The following is a 25,350-nucleotide window of genomic DNA, read 5'->3' on the forward strand; positions in this document are numbered from 1 at the left end:
GCCAAGACCCCTGGGCCAAGAATTTTTTGATTCTGTTGGTCTCCTTGCGGAGCTCAGGTCCCCTCCAGGTCTTTTTTTTTTTTTATCTCCCTGTTCTTTCTTTTTTTCCTAGAATGGTGGATAATACAATCAGTACCTTATATAGTTGCAGGTGCCAAGAATACCCATTTTTCTTTTCTGCACAGTGTCCAACCTGTGCAGCTACAGAAGATTTTCTGAGTAAGAGTGTCATACCATAGCTCTTTTCATTTGTATTTCTTTTTATGATTAGTGATAAAATGTCTTTATATTTTCGTATGAAATTTTATTATTAACAAACTTTATTTAAACTTAAACTCTTTTATTTCATCTGTATATAGCCAAAGCCTGTCTATGTTTTCAATCTTTTATTTGTTTATGTTTAACATTTGGGTTTATTTAAAGCTTTTGGATGCATATTATGTGAAATTTGTAATGCAAGTCTATGTGAGAATGAATTTTAACCACCTTCCCTTCTGGTATTATCTCTATAATAATCTTGTTGGTTATTTTTTAAACATTTTCATTTTCTCCCCCTACAAAACTTATGTAACTATTACTTACAAATATTTGATCAGCAATATTTGTATAATCCCATCACTGCTTGAAATGAACTTACTATATCTGCTTATATATATATGTATATATGCATATATGTATTCCTCGAGTGCGTGTAAAATATATAGATATATAGATGTGTGTGTAAAATATACACACATACATATACACATATATGTGATTTTGTTGTCATATATAATGTAAATGTACTTTTTTGTTTTTGATTTTTCAAGACAGGATTTCTCTGTGCAGCCTTGGCTATCCTGGATTTCCTTTGTAGACCAGCCTGGCCTTGAACTCACAGAGATCCACCTGCCTCTGCCTTCTGGAGTGCTGGGATTATAGGCGTGTGCCACCACACCTGGCTGTAAATGTACATTTTTACAAAATGTAAAAAATAGATAGATAGATAGATAGATAGATAGATAGATAGATAGATAGATAGATATAGATATATTATTTTCTTGTTTTATTTCAGATCTTTTAAACATACTTACATTATGGGTATACTGAGTCTTCAATGTATAATACCATTCATTTTTCAATATTACAATTTTGAAATTTCACCTGTGAGACAGCAAGATGGCTCAGCAAGTAAAGGCAGTTGCTCTCATTCTTGTCAGCCTGAGTTCAGTCCCCAGAACCCTTATGAACACGGAAGGAGAGAAACAACTCGACAAAGTTGTCCTTTAAGTTCTGTCACATGCTGTGGTGTGACTATACCGACACACACGCATCACACACACAAACACAATAAAAATTCTTAATTCAAACTTTCACCTGAAATTTTCAAAAGCTGGAAAGTAATGCGGGTCTTTCAAAACCTGCCTCCACACATCCTGCAAACACAGCCTGTTGTCTCCATGAACAAGCACGTTTGCTTTCTTAAGCAGTCACCCAGATGGACATAACGCATTCAACAGCTACTTCTTCATCACTGTCTCTCTTGTTATTCTGGATTTTGTTTTTTTCCAATGTATTTACAAGGCAAGGTGAAAAGAACAAAAATCATGATGTAAATAACTTGAAAATTGAAAGTGAAAATTGTATATTTAGCTTTATTAAATAACTATAATTACTTTTCTGTCATTTGCTAATATAAAAATTTACTAATTACATAAGATATTCCATGCACTCACTGATGAATATTTCCCATTATCCTAATCCACATTTATATATTTGTAAAAGAAGCTTTTATGTTTGCATTGGAATTTGTCAAAATCTGCTCATATTTTTTTCTTAAGTTTAAGCAGCTCATTGGTATCTAACATTTTAGATGTCTAGCTGTGTTTGTATGTGCATGTGTTAAATAAATATGATCATCCTAGGTATAAAAAGATGCAATGTACACACTGAGTGTCAATTACACTAAAACCACACATTTTTCCAGTTGGTGTGAGGCAGGTAATTTTCACCATGTAAGTAATGGATTCATAGAACAACACATTCTGCCCCAGACAGGCTTTCCATTGTTGTGTGCATTGATTTTCAAATGTTGTGGATGCACTAGCGTTATAGACGCAATGTTTTTATGTATGTCACTATACATCAGAACTATGGCATCGCTCCCTGGTGCAGTATGCAGTGAGAACTCTACATTTTGTTACACGGAAGAGGTTGTAGAGCAGCAGACACAAGTTACAGAGACTGAGGGGAAGCTGTTCCGGTCACTTCAGAACAAAAATGCTCAAGGAAAAGCAAAATGAACTTGGAACAAACAAGCAGGAGCTTATTGACATAGGACCAGAATCTTCCACATTTCAAGAGAAGCAGGGGCGCTCCAAGACAGACCAGAGAGCTAATGTGTGGAGAGAAGAACAGAAAAAACAGGAACTGAAAGTTCACGGAGCGTTGTCTCCCCAGCAAAGGACAGTGTTCGTAAGGGGCAAAGGAACAGGTACGGCACTATATTTTGTATGTATTTTGTAAAGGCTAGATCTTAACTCTTTCGTGTGGGTGCTTATCTCTTCAAATCATTAAATTCTCCCACTATCTTAATTGTCTGTCTTTTTAGCATCTTAACTATCTCTAGATACTGCCATGAAGCAGATTGTCTCTCTTTGCTACCCCTATCATATCATTGACTCGGGTCTCAATCGAATTGTATTACTTGTTGAAACTGTGCACATAATTGTATGGAAGTTGTGTATTTTCTATTTATCCCATGTTGTTTTAAAAGTAATTATTGATGTTGTATGTTTTTAAACTACACCCAGCCTAATCAACTCCATCAACATCCCAGACACACCTGCCACATTATAGAAAAAAATTGTAAGATCATTTTGGAAGTAAAACTTAAGGGATTTCATTTTAGGGAGATAACAGAATTCAAGTTGAAAGTTTGAATGCACGAGGTTCTTAGTTTAAGATATTGGCAATATTCTTAGTTTAAGAGACTGGGTAGTTTAGTGACTTCACTGTCAAGGAGAAAAAACGTTATCACTATTGGTTTACCCGGTCAAAGACAAAAGACGTACAAATAAATGTCTCCCAGCACTAAGAGAAAGACATTCATAGATATATTGGATTTAAACTGCTGATCCACGATGTGGAGCAGGAAGTGCTGATGTGAGGAGACAGGGCCTGCAGGTAGAAACTATGGAAGAAAACATTTACCACAGGGAAGTAAAAAGATTTGGGCAGGAGAAAAATTCAGGACAAGAAGACATGCAGGCATGATGGGGGAGAAGTAGAAATAAAATATATTAAAATAGGAAAAGGGGTCAAGCAAATCAGAAAACCAGCCCTGCACTTCAACATGAAGAAGAAAAAAAAAACAGGGAGTTGACAGGAAGGACTTTGGAGCACACGGAACTGGGCTGTCAAGGCCACCAAGAAACTGTTAACTTCAGGAGTGACCCCTGAAAATTTAGACGATGTTATGCACCCTTGGGAGATTGAGAAGCAATGGTCCTCAAGTCTGAGAAGTGAGAAACTCGCTCTTGTTTTCTTTCTGTGTCTAGATCCCCAGTGGAGAACATGGCGAATGATAACTGTTTTCCTAGGAACTGCATGCATTATTGTGATTATAAAAGTGAGCTTCTTGCTTCCAAACTGTAAGTAACCCTTAAAAAAATTGATTTTGCCATCAGCATACTATTGCTGTAATAATTTACCATGAAGACTGAACTTGATATTGCCCTACCAAATATATGCTAAACACACGTTAACACTGATGCAATTTTTGCCACAGTGTTTCCCAGAGGAGAGAAGCAGAGCAAAGAGACCCCCCTTCTTGATTCTCTATGTCATGAGAATGCTGGTGAGTGTTAACTTTGTACAATTTATTTTCAACACTTCTGACGATTGAGGCAAAGACAATTCATTCCTCAGATCCACAGACTTCACTGAAAACAATAAACAAATGCAAAGTTCTATGTTCAATTCTTTCTCAGGGGAGAAAAAAAATGACATGGTAGAGAATGTGAAAAACAAAAACAAAAGTATTGCGAATATAAGTGAATACTGTCATTTTGTAAAAAAAAAAAAATGTTAGATGTAAGTATAGTGAATACAAATGTGAACCATTCTCATCGTTTTTTTTTCCCTTGTTTACCTAGCTTGAAAAGAAATAAAATAAACTGATTTAGAATTAACCACAGACAATGTAAATCAAACCTCAAGAGTTAGATCTGTATTCTACGACCGTGACCTAATGTGAAAAGGTCGACATGTCAGAATATGGCCACAATGCTATGCAGGCAGACTCTGCCCACACCGAAAGCAATTCTACTCTTGGACGTCAAATAAGGAAAATGAAAAACGATGTCCTTGGAGACAGCTGGGTCAGTGCAGTGCTTGCTTTGCAAGCCAGAGGACCTGAGTTTGAAGCTCAGGACCCATGTAAGGAAGCCAGGCAAGGTAGCTTTTGTAATCCTAACCCTGGTATGGTAGAAACGGGCAGATCTCTGTAGTTCACTTCTTACTTAGTGAGTTCTAGCTCAGTGACAGACCTTTGTCTCAGAAATAAACAAACAAACCAGAAGGCAAAGACAAAAGTTTAAAAACAAACAAAACACAAGAACAAGGTGGGGGGCAGGTACCGAATGACAGTTGAGGCTGTCTTCTGACCTCCACAGGCACACACATAATCATGTGTATCTGCACACCACACACACACACACACACACACACACACACACACACACACACACACACACGTATCTATAAATGTTTCCAAATATTCCTAATTCCCGTCATCCCACGCCTAAGTTGTATTGGTTGTTTTCTGGTTTGTATGAAACATGATGGAGTCTTTCATGGTTGATTTCACTCACTTGTACATCTCATGAAATGTATTCTTTCCTTCCTCTGTCTACTGACCCTGTTTTACTCCCTCCTCCATGCTAATGATCTCCGTGTATTTTTCCCAATGCCAACTTGATCATCACAAATTGCTTTAGCTTGTATTTGCCCTGAAATATGTAAAAAGTTCCCAATTTCCCAATTAATTTTCACAGATACCTTCGGTGGATACAGCAGTCTTGGTCGGGAGTCATTTACCATCAGGGTTCTATCTTAATTGTTACTTTCTTAGCTTTGAGGATTTCTGTTGGGAGGTCTGATATCACTTTAATGTTTGCTGTTGTTTTCCCTCACTGATTGTAACATCATTTTCTTACATTTTATTCTTTACATCTTGATTATAATATACCACAAAGAGATTGTCTACTCAAGTCGATTTTGGGGCTCTGGATGCCTTTTGTGCTTAGACATTCATTTCTTATTCTACAATTCCACTACAATTTAATTGAATACATTTTTGTTGTTGTTGTTGTTGTTGTCTCAAGAAAGGGCTTCTCTGTGTAGCCTTGGCTGTCCTGGACTCACTTGGTAGACCAGGCTGGCCTCAAACTCACAGAGATCCACCTGCTTCTGCCTCCTTGAATGCTGGCATTACAGGCATGTACCACCACACCCAGCTAATTGAATACATTTTCTATGCTTTTTTTTATTATTATTATTTTAGTCTGATCCTTCTATTCTGTAGATACTTAGCATTTGTCTCTTTTTCACAGAGTTAATGAATGTAGGAAAAATGGCCAAACTAATGCAGAGTGTGCTATCAAGTTAAAAATTATCTGGGACAAATATCGAAATAGAAAATTAATAAGATCTTTAAAAGTGTGTGAAAAGGGGAAACTAGTGGAGAATCAAGGTTAAATACAAGAACCCTCCCCCCCAAAAAAAAAAACCCAAAAAGAAACCAACATCATAAGGAGTACAAGAAAATTTTAAAAGTAGCAATAAATTTAAAAAGATTTCCCAATGAGAAAAAAAGATATACAAACAAAGTGGGAGAAATGTAACAGTGAGAATGATAATAAAGTTTTGGAGCTTGCAAAAGACAAAGTACTATCGAAAGTGCAATAAAAAGAAAAAAAGGGATGAAGACAAGATGATACATTGGAGTATCATCTTATCTAAATTGGGCTCTGCCAGCTGGATGCTGAAAAAGGCTCACTTGAACTTGAAGACTCTTGTCTCTGAGATTTCTGATGGCGCTTAGTCCAAACTGGACAGGTGGCCAACAGAGGTGTCTTCAGTGGGGTAGTTCCCGCTTTACACAGCAGGAGTCTCTGCTGGTCAAAATTAGCTTTGCAGTCTGTGGGCTGTGTAGGCTCTCCCAACTTTCCCAAGTACCATCAGAGACATATTAGGAAATAAATATGGCAAGACATCCGATGCAACACTCATTAAAATAACCTAAAACTCTGAAATAATATAAAATAAACGCTGTGAATTATTTTAGATATTTGTGCAATGTCTCAAAAAAATACTAGGCTTTTAGTGTTGGTCTGCTTTTCTTAACATGGTTATTATCAGCAAAACAATGAATTAAAAGATATTGTTCTATTAATGACTTAATAAAATATAAAGTAAGGCATTTTATATCTCAGAGAACAGATTGCTACTAAGTAACCCTCAGAGAGGAATAGAAGCCAATATCTCTCTTCAGATTGGCTACATTCACCTTAAAAACAAGGTCGCTTCTTGTCTTTTTTTTCTTTTCTTTTTCTGTTTGTAAAAATAACAAACCTGAGAAGATGGGGACGTGAAACAGGTTTAGTTCAAAGTTAAAGCGTGCATCTTAGACACCCTTCACATCAGTCCTGCACACACAGGTCGCTGTTGATGAATGGTTTCAGCTGACTAACGGTAAGAAATAGGTTTTCTTATTTACATGTTTACCTGTTGTTTATTTATTCACATATGCATACCTCATCATCCTGTCAAAATCCTTATACTATTTGAAATATATTCCTTATGAGAGCCTCCTTGTACTGCTTATCATATTGAAAACATCATTATGTATATCAGACTAACAATAATTGCCAGATATGGGTTTTGTAAAATTTAAATAGATTCGTTAGGACACTACCAATGGGTGGATAGTTTATGGGTGGGAGGCTTACTAAGCTCTTACAAGGTACAACCCCAGAAAAAAGCAAACAAAAAAATCAAATCAAATCAACCCAAAAACCCCTTAAAATTTTCTAGAAAAAGTCTAATATTCTCTGTGTTAAAAAAATGAATGCACTTTCTTGATTATCTTCTTTAGGTGTGTAGATTTCATTATGTTTATCATATCTTGTAGGTCTATATAAGCGAGTATATACCAAGTTTGTCTTTCTCCTTCTGGGATACTTCACTCAGAATGATCTTTTCTAGATCCCACCACTTGCCTGCAAATTCCATGATTTCCTCCTTTTTGATTGCTGAGTAGTATTCCATTGTGTAAAAATACCACAATTTCTGTACCCATTCCTCCGTTGATGGACATCTGGGTTGTTTCCAAGTTCTGGCTATTACAAATAAAGCTGCTACGAACATGGTTGAACAAATGTCCTTGTTGTGTACTTGAGCAAATTTTGGGTATATACCTAGGAGTGGTATAGCTGGGTCTTGAGGTAGCACTACTCCTAGTTGTCTGAGAAAGCGCCAGATTGACTTCCAGAGTGGTTGAACCAGTTTACATTCCCACCAGCAATGGAGGAGGGTTCCCTTTTCTCCACAACCTCTCCAGCATGTGCTATCACTTGAGTTTTTCATCTTGGCCATTCTGATGGGTGTAAGGTGAAATCTCAGGGTCGTTTTGATTTGCATTTCCCTAATGGCTAATGAGGTTGAGCATTTCTTTAAGTGTTTCTCTGCCATTCGATGTTCCTCTTTCGAGAATTCTCTGTTTAGCTCTGTTCCCCATTTTTTAAGTGGATTACTTGGTTTGTTGCTTTTCTGCTTCTTTAGTTCTTTATATATACTTGATCTTAGCCCTCTGTCAGATAAAGGGTTGGTGAAGATTCTTTCCCAATCTGTAGGCTGTCTATTTGTTTTGATGACAGTGTCTTTTGCTTTACAGAAGCTTTTCAGTTTCATGAGGTCCCATTTATTGATTGTTGCTCTTAGAGCCTGTGCTGTTGGTGTTCTGTTCAGGAAGTTGTCTCCTGTGCCAATGAGTTCTAGGCTGTTTCCCACTTTTTTTCCAGCTGATTTAGAGTATCTGGTTTTATGTTGAGGTCCTTGATCCACTTGGACTTTAGTTTTGTGCAGGGTGATAAATATGGATCTATTTTCATTTTTCTGCATGTAGACATCCAGTTGGTCCAGCACCATTTGTTGAAGATGCTGTCTTTTTTCCATTGAATGGATTTGGCTTCTTTGTCAAATATTGAGTATTCATAGGTGTGTGGGTTTATTTCTGGGTCATCTATGCGATTCCATTGATCCTCCTTTCTGTTTCTATGCCAATACCATGCAGTTTTTATTACTGTTGCCCTGTAGTACAGCTTGAGATCGGGAATGGAGATACCTCCAGATGACCTAGCAGTGTTTCAAAGCAGACACTAAGACTCATAACCAAACCCTCGGCAGAGTGCAGGGAATCATATGAAAGAAGGGAAGTTAGTATGATATGGAAAGGATAGGAGCTCTACAAGGACCAAACATATCTGGGCACAGGGTCTTTTCTGAGACTGACACTCAACCAAGGACCATCTATGGATATAACCTAGAACTTCTGCTCAGATGTGGCCCATGGTAGCTCAGTAACCAAGTAGTTTTCCAAAGTAAGGGGAACACGGACTATTTCTAACAGGATTTCAAGGGCAGGCTGTTTGACCCCCCCCCGGGGGGAGGAGCAGTCTGTTAGGCCACAGAGGAGGACTTTGCAGCCAGCCCTGAAGATACCTGATAAAACAGGGTCAGATGAAAGGGGAGGAGGTCCTCCCCTATCAGTGGACTTGGAAAGGGGCAGGGAGGAGACCAGGGAGGGAGTGTGGGGTTGGGGAGGGAATGAGGGAGCGGGATACAGCTGGGACACAGAGTTAACAAAATGTAACTAAAAAGAAAAAAAAATAATAATAATAAAATGAATGCAGATAGTAGTTATATAAATGATGGCTAATTTAGTGCTAAGAACCCATTTCACTCATTTAGTTTGCTTTTGTTGGTTTTCATTTTTATTTAGATAAAAGACAGCTCATGCGAAAAATTGTGTCCGATGTTTAGGAAGGCAACAGAAATGGGCAGTGTTTCGTAATAGCCAGAACCTGGAAATAACCCAGGTGTCCATCAACGAAGGAATGGATACAGAAATTGTGGTATTTTTACACAATGGAATACTACTCAGCAATTAAAATCAAGGAAATCATGAATTTTGCAGGCAAATGGTGGGATCTAGAAAAAATCATGTTGAGTGAGGTATCCCAAAAGCAGAAAGACACACATGGTATATACTCACTTATATAGACTTATAAGATAGGATAAACATACTAAAATATGTACACCTAAAGAAGATAAACAAGAAAGAGGTCCAGGGGTAAGATGATCAATCATCATCTAGAAAGACAAAGGGGATGGACATTGGAAATAGGAGAAAACAAGTAACAGGACAGTAGCCTACCACAGAAGGCACCTGAAAGACTCTACCTAGCAGTGTATCAAAGCAGATGCTGAGACCAATAACCAAGCCTTCGGCAGAGTGTAGGGAATCATATGAAGGAAGGAGGAATTAGTATATCCTAGAGGGGACAGGGAGCCCCACAAGGTCCAAATATATCTGAGCACAGGGGTCTTCTATGAGACAGTTTATCCAACCAAGGACCATGCATGGATATAACCTACAACCCCTGCTCAGACATGGCCCATGGTAGCTCAGTATCCAAGTGGGTTTCCTAGTAAGGAGGACAGGAATTGTTTCTGACATGAACTCAATGACTGTCTCATTGAGCTTCCCCTCCCCCCTGAGGGAGGAGCAGCTTTGCTAGGCCAGAGATAAGGACATTGCAACCATCCTGAAGATACCTGATAAGCTAGGGCCAGACGGAAGGAGAAGGGGACACCCCCTCTCAGTGGACTAGGAAGGGGGCAGGGAGGAGATGAGAGAGGGAGGAGAGGATTGGGAAGGAAAGAGGGAGAGGGCTGCAGCTGGGATACAAGTGAATGTATAAAATTATTTAAAAATAAAATATTTTAAAAAAAGAAATGGGCAGTGTTATGCATTTAATCCATGGTTGCTTAGGGCGTTGAGGAGGCATTAGGCAGCTTGCACTGGGAAGAACGTGAGAGAACCTGTGAACGAGAGACTTAGTTCCAGTCTCAAGTAGGAAACAGCTGAAAATAAGGATCTAAACTCCTCAAACCAACTGCTAAGCATAGCATATGATGAAGTAACGTAAAATTATATCTTCCTGTCTTTACTTTTTTTATCACTTGGTTTTGCTCCCGAGGGGTTTCAAATGTTCCTACTTGTAAGTTTTCTTCAACATCTTTATGTTTCAAGATCCTCGGTTCTCACCACCATTTGCTAAGTTATTCATTTTAGATGGTTTGAGGTCTTTTCCTGTCACCATCAATGTGGACAAATGGTTGTGGCTCACCATTTCTTCTTTTACTTTGTCGCCACAGATTTTTGGTGATGTAATGACCATTCTGCTCAAATTTTTTGGTCTTCAGCTCAAACCTGGATGCAGTGCATTTAACCACAGGAGTCTGCTGTTGCCCTTTTACTGTGTGATGTAACCTGACTGACTTGTTCCCTGTGCTGTAGACTCAGGGTTCAGTCTTCACTAATGGATACTGCAGTACCAGGGGCTATTGTGTTCTTGATGGCTGCTGTTGCTCTGTATTGCTGCCGGCTACACAGCTGTCTCTTTTGCTGTGAGCAACTTCTCCATCCCCACAGGCTACTTCCTAGAAGATGCAGCATCTGGAGAGGAGATTTTGGTTATTTAGGCTTCAGGAAATACAGACATGATGGTTGCTATTCTAGAGCCCAGTTCTTGAGAGAAGGGCAGTAAGCAGAGGACACTCAGGTAGCCAGGCTGCAACCTGGCTCTATGTGTCAGGCCTCTGCTTCACTTCACCACCACCCAGAAGTCTTAAACCTGCTAATCTCAGCTCACCAGAGGTTTAAGCTTTGTTTTCCTTAAAGATTAAGGAATGGCAGGGTAGAGGGGATAGGAATATGGAAAAAAAGAATTTCTTAACGTGAACTCCAGTCCTCACTTATGCCTCAGGCGTGAAGCTTGTCCTCTACAATATTTTCTATGTCTTTTTTACTTACATGTTTTTTTTTGAGAATTTCACAAATGAGTACTGTATTTACATCGTTTCCACTCTTACATTTCCCTCCTCCAACTTCTGTATGTCTCCTGATCCCCCTCAAATTCATATCTCTTCTTTAATTATTATTGCTATATGTATGTATGTATGTATACATAAAACCGACTGAATATATGTAGTGATAATTCTATGGACATGTGCTTAGGGCTATCGTTGGAGATTAAATAAATTGTCAGGGAGGTCATCTTTAGTGAAGTCTCACCCATCGGTGTTGACGTGTTGAAATAGGTGTTGTCATTACGTGGGTCCTGTTTAGGTGACCATATTGTTGAGAGCTCGTGGGCACAGCTTCTTTGTCATATTTAGAAGACAGTATCTTAGGTGCCCTGGTCCTCTGCCTCTTACAATCTTTGTGATTCCTCTTCTGCAAATGTCCCTGGGCCTCAGGTGTAGGGGTTACATTGTAGATGTGTGTCAGTTGTTGTTGGAAACTACACAGTCACTTCTTCTCTGCAGATTGATTAGTTGTGGAACTTTCTAAATTTCTGTTTGCTGCAAGAAGAGACTCATTTGTTGAGATGTGAGAGCCATGCTAATCTGTGGGTGAAAAGAAAAGCATTTAGAATATAGATTCAAATTACATAGGCTTAAAAACATGGCAGTAATAGATTCTCCTCTAGGGTCCATGACCTCTCCATCCATAGACGGTTGTCTAGCTTACAGGCATAAGTTCCCCCTAATGACTTGGCCTCAAGTTTATAAATGTTTTGCAGAAATGTTTCATGCTGCTTTCCTTTCCAGTTTTTCTGCATTCTTCTCCCTTTATTCTCTTCCTTTTGTTTTTCCTTTTACTTTTTATGCCTTTGCTATGATACTTGTGTAGGGAATCTTGACATTCATGGACACAAGCCAAACTGACCTAGCATAGGAGAGAGTAAAGACAGGCAGAAGGGGTCTGGGATCCAGACCTGCTGCTGACCAGGTCCTGGTCAGGCTTCTCTGTATTTGCAAATGAAGCTCAGCTTCCTTTGTCTCAAATGTTTTGAAACGGAAAAAAGCAAAACAAACAAAAAACAATAATCTTTGACTCACTTTTTGAAGTCTTTGAGCCTTTGGCAAGGAAAAACATGGAAAATTTTAATTTGGAGAGACCAACATCCAAGTCAATGAGGAGAATCAAGGACTTATGAAAGAACTGTTTCAGTTTTGTCAACCTAAAGCAAACCAAGACAAACCTGGGAAGAGGGACCCGAACGAGAATCTACCTCCATTAGATTGGACTGCTGGCTTGTCTGTGAGGCATCTTCTTTTTTAATTTTTTTAAATTAATTACACTTATTTACTTTGTATCCCCCCTGTAGTTTCCTCCCTCCTCCCCTCCCACTCCTTCTCTTCCTCCTTCTCCACACATGGCCCTCCCCAAGTCCACTGGTAAGGAGGTCTTCTTTTTTTTCCTTCTGATCCTAGTCTGTTAGGTCTCATCAGGAGTGGCTGCATTGTCTTATTCTGTGGCCTGGTAAGGCTGCTCCCTCCTCAGAGGGAGATGATCAAAGAGCAGGCCAACCAGTTCATGTCAGAAGCAGTCCCTGTTCCTATTACTATGGATCCCACTTGGACACTGAACTGCCATGGGCTACATCTGTGCAAGGATTCTGGGTATCTTCTTAATTCCTATATTGTGTAGGTGTGCACAGCTTCTCTGATCTGACATCCTTAAGTAGACCACCTGGATGCCTAAGAAAGGTAGCTTTCTGTGTGCCTGGAAGCAATTCAGAAAGGAACTTTTCTCACTGGTCTCTGCTTCAGTTCCTGCAACAAGGTTCCTCCCTTGAGCTCCTAGCCTGACTTCCCTGAAATCTGTAAGCCAAACAAACCCTTTCCAACCCAAGTTGGTTTTGGTTTGGTCATTGTGCATATCAGAGTAATGAAGAAGCAAAATTAGGCTCAAGCGACACAGAAGTAAAAAGGCTGTGCTAGTTATTCACATAGGGCAGCAAACTTTTAGAGTAGTTAATAGTTAAAAAGCTTCATGGGAAATGAATCTGTTTGAGTAGTACATAGATGAAAGGAATAAAATAGAAAAAAAAAACAACTGAAGAATGAAAATCTGGGTAAAGGATAAGAATAAATCAATCATGAAAAAGAAAGTCAAACTACAAAAATTCTTATGGAAACATCTAGTGAACTAAAGTTCCCAGAAAACAAGAAGATACATTTATGTGAAACATTAGACAAGGTGGATTAATTCATTGAAACATTGGTGTGTGGAAACACAGAATGTTTAGATCTAAACCAAATTATTTAGGGATATCTTTACTTCCTTTTATAATCTTCATTGCCCATCTCCCTGTCTGACTAAAATCCATTCAGCTATCGTGTAAACCTTTGGAGGGTGCTAATATTTCCTAAACCTGCACCTGCACTGAAATATAGTATTCAGTACAACTTGGATCCAGGTTCTTGAGCGATGATCACTCATACTTGGCTGGAAATAAATTATTTCCTTTTTCCTTTGAGCTGAGCACTTTGATTTGCCTTGAGAGCATTTAAGCTTAAGCATTAGTAACTATGGATGATTTTGTTTTTATGATGTATCATTTCAAGCCTAGAAACTGGGTCTGTGTCTAAAGTAGGAAACATTTTAAATGTGAGGGGAAAAAAAAGGTGTAAAAAAGAGACATATACTCTTGGTGAAATTGTGATATACAAACTTAATGTATTGCTCGTTTTCTTACTTCAAAACATACTTTCAGTAATTCTCACAGAGATAAAATAGCAGAGCCTAATAGGATGTTTGCACAGTACTCATTAAAATGGTCATAATATATTTTTATATTAGGCATATATTTTAAAATGAAGGACTTGTGTTATATATGTACTACCTTATAAAGCATTTATTTTGTCAATTGTTATGTACTTTCCTAGATTTTTATTACCTGAAAAGTATTTTTGAGTGCTAACAATGCTAATTAAATAAATTAACAAAATGAAGAAACATAATTTATTCTTCATAAATACATGATGCTATTGAAATAGCCATATGAAACAATAGAAAAGTAACTGCCCTCATTAACATAAGAACAAATGTAACTGACTTGACCTTGGGTAATTATAAATGTTACAGAAATAAAAAATGCAGAGTACTTTTATTAAATAGAATACCTATTAAAATTATTTATGTATTTTAATTTTGTGCACTCAGAGCCATTATTCATAAAAACAGCTCCAGATTTAGAATCATTTCCTTCAGCATCTGCTTTCTCTATTCATAAAATTATATGTCGTTTCTCCATTTACATATGTATACATCCTTATGATGAATTAAATATTCAATTTTTTTTCTCACAGGAACTGATTTACATTGATTTTGTGTAGAAAATGTTGTAGTAAAAGTTGAAACTATGCACTGCTATCAGATTACGATTGTGTAAAATTATTCATCATTTTTATACACTGTTTAGGACTGGTGTGTAGCTCATAGACAGGACTCTGCCTGAGCATCCTTGGGGCTTGAATCATCCTGGGGCACCAGCAAAGGCACTCATGAAACATTGCTCCCTGTGTAGTATTCATGGGTCTCACAAAAGCCTGCACGCTGTAATAATAAATGATTACTCTACAGCTGAGCACTCATTTCACACATGTGCATGTCCTAGACCGCTCCTGTCATCCTTGTTCACGTGACTGGATTGCTTTTGGAAACAATTTTTATCGTGTTTTTCGTGAAATCAAAACCTGGCCAGACAGTCAGTCTGCCTGTGAGGAGCTGAATTCTCATCTTGTGGAGATCAACTCCAAAGCAGAGCTGGTAGGTCACACTCCTGATTTTCCGTTTCTTTGTAATTGGTTGCCCTGGAAGCACTGCTCCTGAACATTAGGATTGACAAGCTGAGAGGTCTGGAGGGCATGTGCTACCTGCTGATGCTGATTTACTGTTATCCTGAGTGAGACAATAGGGAGGGCGCTCCAGCATCTCAATGCCTAATGCTACAGGAAAACCAAAGCAGTGAATGAGTGCCAGCTGGCAAGTTCTACTCAGAAGGACCCAAAATTGCTATGTAGTAAAGAAAAAAGAGATCACCCAGCATGGCAACTCATTCCTATGACCCCAGCACTTGAGAGGCTGAGACAGGAGGACCACCATGAATTGAGGCCAGTTGGGTTACACAGTGAGTTTCCAGGCCAGCTTGGACTGTGCGTTAAAATTCTGTCTCAAACTTTAGAAACATACACAAATTTAAAAATTATTTTTAAGAAGAACAGAAAAGAAAAAGAATTAGGACTGTACACTCAGTTATGGGTTGTGATTTTCTGTACTCAACAGGAAAACTTGTTATTGTTTGAAATTAATGGCTGGATCCATCTCAAAACTGACGAATTCAATGGGTCCTGGCTGTGGGAAAGTGGCACTAAAACACAGCAAACCCTGTAAGTACAATGTTTGTATAAAGTGGGCTTTGCTGAAGCATTGGGATAGCTGTGCATGTCTGTCTTGTCTGTGTGGCATACAAGGAGCATGAAGAAGAAAGGAAGAGCTCTGATAGGAAGGAGCAGTGGCCATAACAGAGAGGCCATATTAGCCCCAAGGAATATCACCCTTAGAACATTCATATCTTTATTCTACTGGACTCTCTAGAGACATATTTTTGAAGCTTGTAACTCTAAAGCATCATTTTTGAAGCTCGTAACTCTAAAGCAGTGATTCCCCTATCTGAGGGTCATGACCCCTTTGGTGATCGAACAACGTTTTCACTGGGCTCAGTCTCTAATACCCTGCACATCAGATACTTACGTTATGATACATACCAGTAGCAAAATTACAGTTATGAAGTAAGAACAAAATACTTTTGTGATTGGGGTCACCCCAACATGGAACCATATTAAGGGATGGATGCTTTAGGAAGGTTGAGAACCACTGCCAACGCCTTGAACCATTTCCTTTTCCTTGGAATCACAGTCCTACCTTCTGAGACAGTGTAGGATCAGCTTGTGCTTCAGGTTTTCCATCAAGCTGACTGTTTTGGAGTTAAAGGCCACTCCTCCTCTTGGCTCTTTGTTTTCTTCCTGTGACAACACTTTTTCATCTCTTTGGCCTGTGCTAGTTTTAGCTAATTCTAACCTTGAAATGAAAAATGTTATCTGCAATGACCACCTTTCCATTTCTGATTTTTTTTAAATTGTTTTTACACAGAATTAATGGTTCAGAAAAGAAGTATCAGAGCTGCTATTTTCTGCGTGGAAGACAAATTGTTCTTACTGGCTGTTCATCTAAGAGATCATACACATGTGAATTTAACATACGGTGACACCTATTTCACTAACGTAGTTTTAAGTTATGAATAACACAATATGTCTGTTAATTTGGAGGTTATAATTTTTACAGTTGATATTAGCCAAAAAGGTCAATACATGCTCTTTTTCAAAAATGTGAACCTTTTTTATTGCACTGAAATGTTGCTTAATTTTTTTACCTTCTATATTGTATTGAGAGTGAGAAAAATTTTATTCAAAGGTGATCACCACTCTTTCACAGTTCATGTTGCTATTAATAAATTTAATAACCAATACTATTTATATTCTTTTCAAGAGACTTAAGATAATAAAAGAATCCCATATTAGTTGAATAGATTTTTTAAAAAGCTATTCTTGTATTTTTTGTGTATGAGGAGCAGGGGGTGGCAAAGCGAACACACGGCGGTCAGAGGACAAATGGTGGAAATGGTTCTCCTCCTCCCAATTTTATGTGGATTCCAGGGATCAAATTCAGGTCTCCAGGTTTGCATAAAGTGCCTGCCTTGAGCCATGCTTCTGGCCTCGTTTTGTGTTTGTATTATACTTACAATATGTTGTTCAGCCTGTTCTGTTTTCCAGGGCCCAAACTATTTTTGAGTCCCAGCAGATCAGAGATACAGCCTACCTCTTGCAGTGTAAGATTTCTAACGTGCAGACACCTTTTGAGATCGTTCAATGGACGTATTTATTATTCTGCTTGAAATAGCAAGAGCAGATTTCATAGAAAAACAATAAATAGCAAATGCAGCTCAGGTTAAAAACTTAATAAACTTGGAGTTAGGGCTCGAGGTTGAGAAAGCTTACTCTATTGCAGAAGTCACAGGTTTGAGTCCCAACGCCTATTTGGCATCTCATAGCAGCCTGTTACTCTAGTTCCAGAAGATCTGACACCCTCTTCTCATCTCCCTGGGATTCCGCATGAACACGATACCTATTAAAACTCACATATGCATCACAGATTTATCCAAGTGACTACTGTCATGCCATCTTGTCCTGACTTCGTTTATGCTTGCTTAGGCAGTTCTTACCTCTCTACTCAAACACACCATCTACTCTGCAAACACAAGTTTCTATGCTCCAGATGTATTAACCAAAATAATGTTTATACAGACTTAATAGAAACTGAATAACTGAAGAAGGTATGACTTGAAACTGATTGTCATGCTATATCTAAAATTATTACTACATTCTGCCAGAAATGAATGTTGCAAGGTTTCTGTGATTCTCATCTAACATTGATGTAAATTATGATCTTTGTGGTTTTTGCTTTTAAAACTACTGTGCTCCTGAGCTTCGGCATCAAGAGATGTTGAGGCATGAACTTGCTCTTGGTCATCATCTAATAAAGGATTCATATATTTTTACTTGTCTAATTCAGCATGGTTTTCTATATCTTTCTTACAATATAAAATACTAAATAAATCAATTCAAAAAACAAAAAGAAAAGAAACTCAGAATCTGTCCACAGTCGTAAGACATTACTTTTTCCAGAGAGCAGCAAATACTGCACTTTCAGGGATTTAAACATGACTCAGTGATGATGAGAGAGCCTAGCAGAGGAACAAAAACAACAATGAAACAAAAAACAAAAGAAAATATTTTTAATATTAGAATATTTTAAATATTGAAATTTTAAATGTTCAGTTATAGGCCTTTTAGCACAAGAAGGGGGAAGGAAGAAATGGGGAGGACTGGGAGGAGAGGATTGAGGAGGCAGCCTTGAGATATAAAATAAATAAAAAATAAAGATAGTATAGTTTCTGAAAGTAAATTTAGCAAAAGTTTACATGTTGGAAAATGAGAAATAAACTTCTGTTCTTCCATACTATGACAAAATTATTTGAAGAAAACAATGGTTAACTGTTCTCCAAACGGAGTCCTAGGAATTATTGTTTGGATGGAAATACAATAAGCTGTGAAATCATAAAGAGGACTTTCAGAGAGGAAACCCACATCTTTAAGCACCAATGTGCTACTGCTGGCATTTAGACATGATGACTGTGAGGTTGGAAAGATGGCCCAGGGGTCGAGAGCAATGGCTGCTCTTCCAGAGGACTCAGGTTCAATTCCCAGGACCCACAGGGCAGCACATAGCCATTTGTTACTCCAGTTCCAGTGGATCAGATGCTCTATGGTTTCAGAGGGCACCAGGCACACGTGTGGTACAGATGCCATCAAAATGCCCATTCACATAAAATAATTATGACGATGATGAATGTATATGGAATATTAATAATCAAAATAAGATGGGTGATGATGAAATACAGCCAAAAATAATTGCCATGGTCAACAGAAAAATCATACAGATATTTTTATCAGAAACTAATAAATTAAAAACCTATTCAGAATTCTTATTTGAGCTACAGAATGCTGGGTGTTTTGAAGCAAAGGAACATTGCAGAAAAACACAACAGCCCATACTGTGAAACAGTGTCTTCCGGACATTGCACGGCTGTTGAACTCATGAACTCACTGAAGCTGTGGTAAGCAAGGCTCCCTCCTGCCTTAACGTGTGTGGGATACAATGAGTTTGAGTTTGAGCATGAATGGAGTTGTTTATTGGAATACAGGCAACTTCTAAGTGGCTACACCCCTGAAGAAAATGATAGATCTTGTTCCAGTACCTGTTAGCTGCCCACAGTCCTTCAATGAGAGCTGGAACCTCATGAGTGCCTTGCCCATCCATGATGACAGCTCTGAGGAAGGCTCTCGCCAGAGCCAACCAGAACTCCCATCTACTCTCAGGGTTCTTCTTTTCTTTTCTTTTCTTTTCTTTTCTTTTCTTTTCTTTTCTTTTCTTTTCTTTTCTTTTCTTTTCTTTTCTTTTCTTTCTTTCTTTCTTTCTTTCTTTCTTTCTTTCTTTCTTTCTTTTCTGTGAGAACTGAAGATTTAATTTGTCTTTATAAATCATCCAGAATATGGGGTTCTTTTAGGCTAAGCAGGCTAAAGTTCTGGACTGATGAACAATAACTGAAGCTTTATACTCACCTGAAACAAACAAAAATGAGAGTGAAAGCTCAAAGGTGCTCAGTCTCGATGGCTGCCTCGCATTCGTGGGTTCTACAGTCAAATCGGGAAAGTAAACTCTGTGATGCTTCTGGAACGGAAGGTTTGCCAATAATGTTCGCTCCTCTTTCTCCCACTCGCTCCTTTCCTTTTCTCTTCTCTCATTTTCTTCCCTCTTTCCTTCAGTCCTTCCCTATTTTCCCCTCAGTGACCCTCTCTTTTTGCTTCCATCTCCTGCACCTTGCCTGATGTTGTATAACAGTTTCTTCTATGTCTCGGTTTGGGCTTTACTGCTCTGAAGAAATACCACGATCGTGGCAACTCCTACAAAACAAACATTTAACTGGGGCTGGCTTCCTGCATCTTTGGCTGTTCTTTTAAGCATGCTAACTCCTTGTCCTGGTTCCCTTTCAATTGCTATGGCAAAGCACCCTAACCAAGGCAACTTAGAAAGAAAGAAAGCATTTAATCTGGGGCTCACGGTTCGAGAGGGTTAGAATCCATGGCCATCCTCTCAGGGATCGTGGCAGCAGGCTGGCAGGCACAGTGCTGGAACAGTAGCTGAGTTTACATCTGACCCACAAGTGTTAGGCACAGAAGCCAATTTACACTACACTGTAAGTTTATAGGGTAGCTTGGACTATGGCATGAAATTTTGTTTCAAATTATACAATTATGTATAAATTTTTAAAAATGTTTTTATTAAATTTTTATTTTTATATTAATTACAGTTTATTCATTTTGTATCCGACTGTAGGCCCCTCCTTCTTTCCCTCCCATACCCCTGTCCAAGTCCACTGATAGGGGAGGTCCTCCTTCCCTTCCATCTGTCCCTAACTTATCAGGTCTCATCAGGACTGGCTGCATTGTCCTCCTCTGTGGCCTGGCAAGGTTACTTCCCCCTCAGGGGCAGGTGATCAAAGATCCAGCCACTGAGTTCATGTCAGAGTCAGCCCCTGATCCCCTTACTAGGTACCCACTTGGATTCTGGGCTGCCATGGGCTAACCCTGAGTATGGGTTATAGGTTAAAAAATTTAAGAACCACAATAAAATGGAAAAGGAAAATATATTGAGTTTGTGTTGTGGATTCTTTTTTACCCAACATAAAAAAATGTGTTAGTTTTCTTGAAATTAATGTATGAGTATTTCTCACAGAGAATGAAGCAAATGAGACTTGATTGTGGGAAAATGGCAACAAATTACATCAATGGTAAATCTGTAAAGTTCAGTGTTTGGATAAATTGGCCTTTGCTCAGATGAGTTGCATTTTGGGTATGGGCATGTGGGCACACACAATTGGGGAAGACTTTTCCACCATTTTTAAGTTAACTACCTTTTACAACTTTTACATGTTTCATTTTTTGGCCTCTGTCTATAAATTTGTGCAAAGTTTTGGGTGAGTTTCTAAATCTAAAATCTTTGATTGGCTCTCTTGTCATTTGATTCATAATTGGATTTACACAAATAGTATAAGCCCAGTGTTTTTTGTGACGTTCACCACTGTGTAACTTACAGAGTCAGACTTTGTAGGACTTTGTTTTGTTTTTGAAAACATGGCTTACTTTGTTCCCTTTGGCTTGTGTATGTTTTAGCTACTTCTACAACTGAGATAAAATTACAACTGGATGATTCCTACACCTTGTTTTCTTAGTCATTTTATTTTATACATAATGCATGATTCAGAAAAAAAATCTATAATTACCATTATCTAAGTGGAAATAATAATAACCTTGCAGTCTATTCCTCTAGAAAAGTCTATACTTGTGATGTTAATATATGACAACAGCTATTTTAGTAATACATGTCTTTAATAAATTGTATAAAATAAAATGTTTTTAAACCACACCATTATTTGTTGATTTAGTAATCTAAAACTCTTTCAGAGCATTTTTTATTGAATGCCTATTTTATCTAAAATTTTACTTTTGTAAATAGTATTGGAAGTAAGGCATGAGGCACACAGGTGTAATGTTACACTTTGAAGACTAAGGCAGAAGGATTGTGAATTTTAGTATAGTCTGCACTATATTAAATCTTTTTTAAATGAATAAAATACAAATGGAGAGGCCAAGATGGTTCAGTGGTCATCACTGAGCCTGATGACCTCAGTCTGCTCATGGTAACTCACCCCTTCTCTCTCTATATATAAACACACAAATGTAAAATGAATGAGTAGTATCAACAGTGTGGAAATTTGTTACATGGGAACTTCTTGGGTACCCCAAAGAGTTATTATTGTCCCTATATCAAGTCATATTGACATTAATTCAACAAAATTAGCAAGACCATATAAGTAAGCACGAAGCAGCTGAGGAACTGCAAAGACTATGAAGGAAATATAAGTGTCTGTATTATTAGATTTTAAGAACCAAGGTCACAGGCTGGAGAGGTGGCTTACCACTCAAGTACTCTCTTCTGTTCTGGCAGAGGATCTGGGTTCAGTACCCAGGACCCACATGACAGGCCAAAACTTTTTATCACACCAATCCCAGAGGATTCTACACCTTCTTCTGACGTCTGAAATACTAGGTATATATGTGGTGTACATAAACTCCTGCAGAACACACGTAATTCACATTTTTAAAAATCTGGAGAAGAAAAAGAACCAATGAAGAAGGAAAAAAGAAAGGGAAGAAGGAAGAAAAGTCATACTATGTGTCAGGACTAATCTGAGATCAAGCACTGAAACTGTTATCATTCCTTAGTATCCCTCGAACCAAGGGCTCTAGGTGCATACAGCTTAGACCCCTGACATGAGGCGAACAGCTTCTAAGGTTGGTCTGGAGTTTCACGAAGGTGCTACTGAGGGAAAGGATATTAGGTAGGGTTGAAAAAATAACACAGAAACCAATTAAGACAAATAAGATTAATGAACTACGAGCCTAGCTACAGTGCTAAGACATCAAGGTTGCTGAGAGAAATTGGTACAGTGCTGTCAATTATTTTAAAATGAACTGCATTACAGTGGAAGAACAGATGAGGAAATGGCAAAGACAGAAAAGCCACTGGAGAGAATCAAACTCTAGACCTTAAAACCTGGAGCTAAAGTAAGATTTCCACTAGAAAAAAAAAATTCCAAATTTAGAGTATTTTTAAAATATTTATTTATTGATACTTCATGAACATGGGTATTTTTAGTGCCAAGTATGCCTGTGTAGTAGGTATGTGCTGAGAGAATCAGACTAACTTTGTAAACCTATGTTTCTTTTAATTGCCTTATAACTTATATTTACAGTTACAAATGGCTTTGAGCTGGCGTGTAGGTGCTGGGAATCCAACTCTGATCCTTGGAAAGAACAGGTGCTCTCAACTGCTGAGACCTCTCTCCAGTCTCCCAAAAATAGTTTAAAAACCCTAATTTACATAAAAGTATGAGATGTTTTGGGAAGCTGAAGAAGAATTGCTCAGAAAGTGAGATTTCACAATTAGGATCATCAGTGTCAACCTGCTGAAATTGAAAAATGAAACAAAACAGATAGAAGGCACTTAACCATTCTCAATGGACACTGCTATGGTTTGGATCTCAAAGGTCCCTATAGGTTGTTGCCATGGATGCTCAGTTCTCAGCTTCTCGTGCTACTCTGAAAGCTGTAGAATGTTAAGAAGGCAGCTTTGGGCAGGGGAAGGTGGTCAGTAGAAGGACACCTTTCCATCCCTGGTTTAGTATTATTACAGTTTACTCTCTGCCACTGTACCTCATCTTCTCACAACTTCAGAGGAACTGTTCCCAGCACATGGCATCCTCACTGATAGACTAAAATCCCTCAGAATCTGTAAACTGAAACAATACTTGTCTTCCCTAAAGTTGTTCCTGTCAAGCACATGGTCACAGTGATGAGGAAGTAACTAATACAGTGATTCAGTTATTACTGACTTTTTCTACTGGTAATTAGGCTGACAGAAAGAACTGAGAACATAATTATGGTGCAAAATAAAAATAAATGCATAAAAATTTATTCGGATTTCTGATTTCTGGCCCCAAATGTAAGGTACTGAGGAGCTGTCAATACCATCATATAAAGCGTAGAAACTTGAAAGAGAAAGTGGGAATCAATAACTCCCCAGAAAACTGAAGTGGCAAGCTCGAGGCCTGCATGGTTCTGTACCAGGTGCCCAAAGTATAAGCTATGACTGTTAGCTCTGCGCTTTTGTGGAACTCCTCACAGTGGGAGCAGCTATATCTCTGATCGACTTTTTAAAAACTTTTTTATTGATTCTTTCTGAGTTTTACATCATGTACCCTGTCATCCCCTCATATTCACCCCTGCCTGCCCTTCAACCTCCTCCCCACAAAAGAAAATTAAAAAAACACACAAACAAAAAAATAAATAAAGACACAAAGCAAAGCAAATCAAAGCAAACGTCTCATTGTGGAAGTTGTACTGTCTTACAGTGTTCCACAGTACAGCCCTCTGACCACACATCTTCACTTGCAGAAGTCACTGGTCTGGTTTAAGGTCTCAGCTGCCTCTGTCACACCATCAATACCCGATCTACACTGGAACTACTCTCAGTTATCCTGTTGTTGCCCAGGGTCTTGGAGATCCTACAGTTTTGGGTCAGCAGGACAGACCCCTTTACAAACTCCAACAGTTTGCAGATGATGTAGATTATGGGGTGGGCCAACTCAAAACCCTGGATCGTGGTCTGCGTGGTAGCTGAGATGGTCAACCTGCCAGATCTCCCTCATCTGCACCACCAGAGAGAGCTCTCCAGCTAGACCATCCAATGATGCCATTTGGCAGGAGGCAAGGTCAGCTTGCCCACTCTCAAGGTCTTAGGACAGGCTCACCTGGCACCCATGTTTCCAGAGCCAGCACCACTGTGCTGCCCAATTAAGGCATTGGGCCCACTCTCCCCAGTGCTGTGAGGGGTTGACACAGCTCTCTCACTCTCACAATCCCAGGACTGGCTCACCTATGCCTTCACCATTAGGGCCAGCTCCATCTGTTGCCCAGGGAAAGTGCAGGGCCTGCTCTTCCCAGTGTTAGAGCCAATGGAGGGCAGGGCTTCTCTCCCCTGGTCCATGATCTCAGGGCCAGCTGTCCTGACTACCACAGGTGGTGAGATGCATGGGTGAAAACGGTGCTTCCTTTTACATTAACAAAATAATGAAAACCATAAAGGAGACCATTAATGACAACATTAGAGAATTGAGGTTACGGCACAATTTTTTGGAAAATGGGTCTTATAACTTCTTCAACTACACCAAGCAAATCTTCACAAATCCACTGTAGAAGCTTCCACATAGCCATTCTTCCATCATTTGTTTTCTTTGTTCCACACTCATTTTTAATGTGTTGCAGTCTGTTCTGATGCTAGGCAGTGTTTGAAGAGGTGAAACTCGTTTTACCCACCATTCTGATGCCTTAAAAGTGCAACCACCACATCTGGCAAGGGTGTCCAGATGTGCATCACAACAATGTTTACCACAATCCAGGTGAGGAAGCAGAGGGAGAGAGGCAGGCAGTTTTACGTGCCCATCCTTCAATAAAGTACGATCACATTTAGCTTTTGAGCTAAGATGACATTGAAGAATTTTTCTTTTTCTTTTTTTTTTTTAATTTTAATGTGATTTTTCTCTAGTGCAGGGGAAACTACCGAGTTCCTCACACATTAGGCAGTTGTTCAATGCTGAGCTGTACTCCTAAGGTTTGCTTGTGTTTCTAGGATGATGGACAGGGAGGACACACTGACAACTACAAAGAAGAGAGGGGCATGGTGGGAGAGCAAACATCACAAAGCAGTAAAACTGGGTTCCATCAGAGTGTGAGAACCCATCTTTCTCTGAGTCAAGTTAGAGGATCAAGCTACTCCAAACAAGGACCATTTGTGGAGATAACCTAGACCCCTTTCTCAGAAGTAGCCCATGGCAGCTCAGTCTCCAAGTGGGTGCCTTAGTAAGGGGAGCA

At 38.8% G+C, this 25,350-nt stretch overlaps 1 protein-coding gene across 1 annotated transcript; it reads left to right on the plus strand.

The window, feature by feature from the left end:
- Positions 1-2,259: 2,259 nt before the first annotated feature.
- Positions 2,260-16,445, plus strand: LOC129679150 (killer cell lectin-like receptor subfamily I member 2). The gene is made up of 6 exons (XM_055610075.1): positions 2,260-2,473; positions 3,540-3,632; positions 3,770-3,838; positions 14,796-14,947; positions 15,464-15,567; positions 16,331-16,445. The coding sequence occupies exons 1-6, from the start codon at positions 2,260-2,262 to the stop codon at positions 16,443-16,445; spliced, it is 747 nt and encodes a 248-aa protein (XP_055466050.1).
- Positions 16,446-25,350: the final 8,905 nt, after the last annotated feature.

This window comes from Psammomys obesus, unplaced genomic scaffold (genome assembly GCF_907164565.1).
Source record: "Psammomys obesus unplaced genomic scaffold, mPsaObe1.curated_primary_1811, whole genome shotgun sequence".
NCBI lineage: Eukaryota > Metazoa > Chordata > Mammalia > Rodentia > Muridae > Psammomys > Psammomys obesus.

Coding starts and splice junctions, on each gene's coding strand:
- LOC129679150 (XM_055610075.1), top strand. CDS start 2,260: ATGCTCAAGGAAAAGCAAAATGAACTTGGAACAAACAAGCAGGAGCTT. Junction 3,633..3,769: donor GAGCTTCTTGCTTCCAAACT/GTAAGTAACCCT, acceptor TTTTTGCCACAG/TGTTTCCCAGAGGAGAGAAG. Junction 15,568..16,330: donor ACTAAAACACAGCAAACCCT/GTAAGTACAATG, acceptor GTTTTTACACAG/AATTAATGGTTCAGAAAAGA.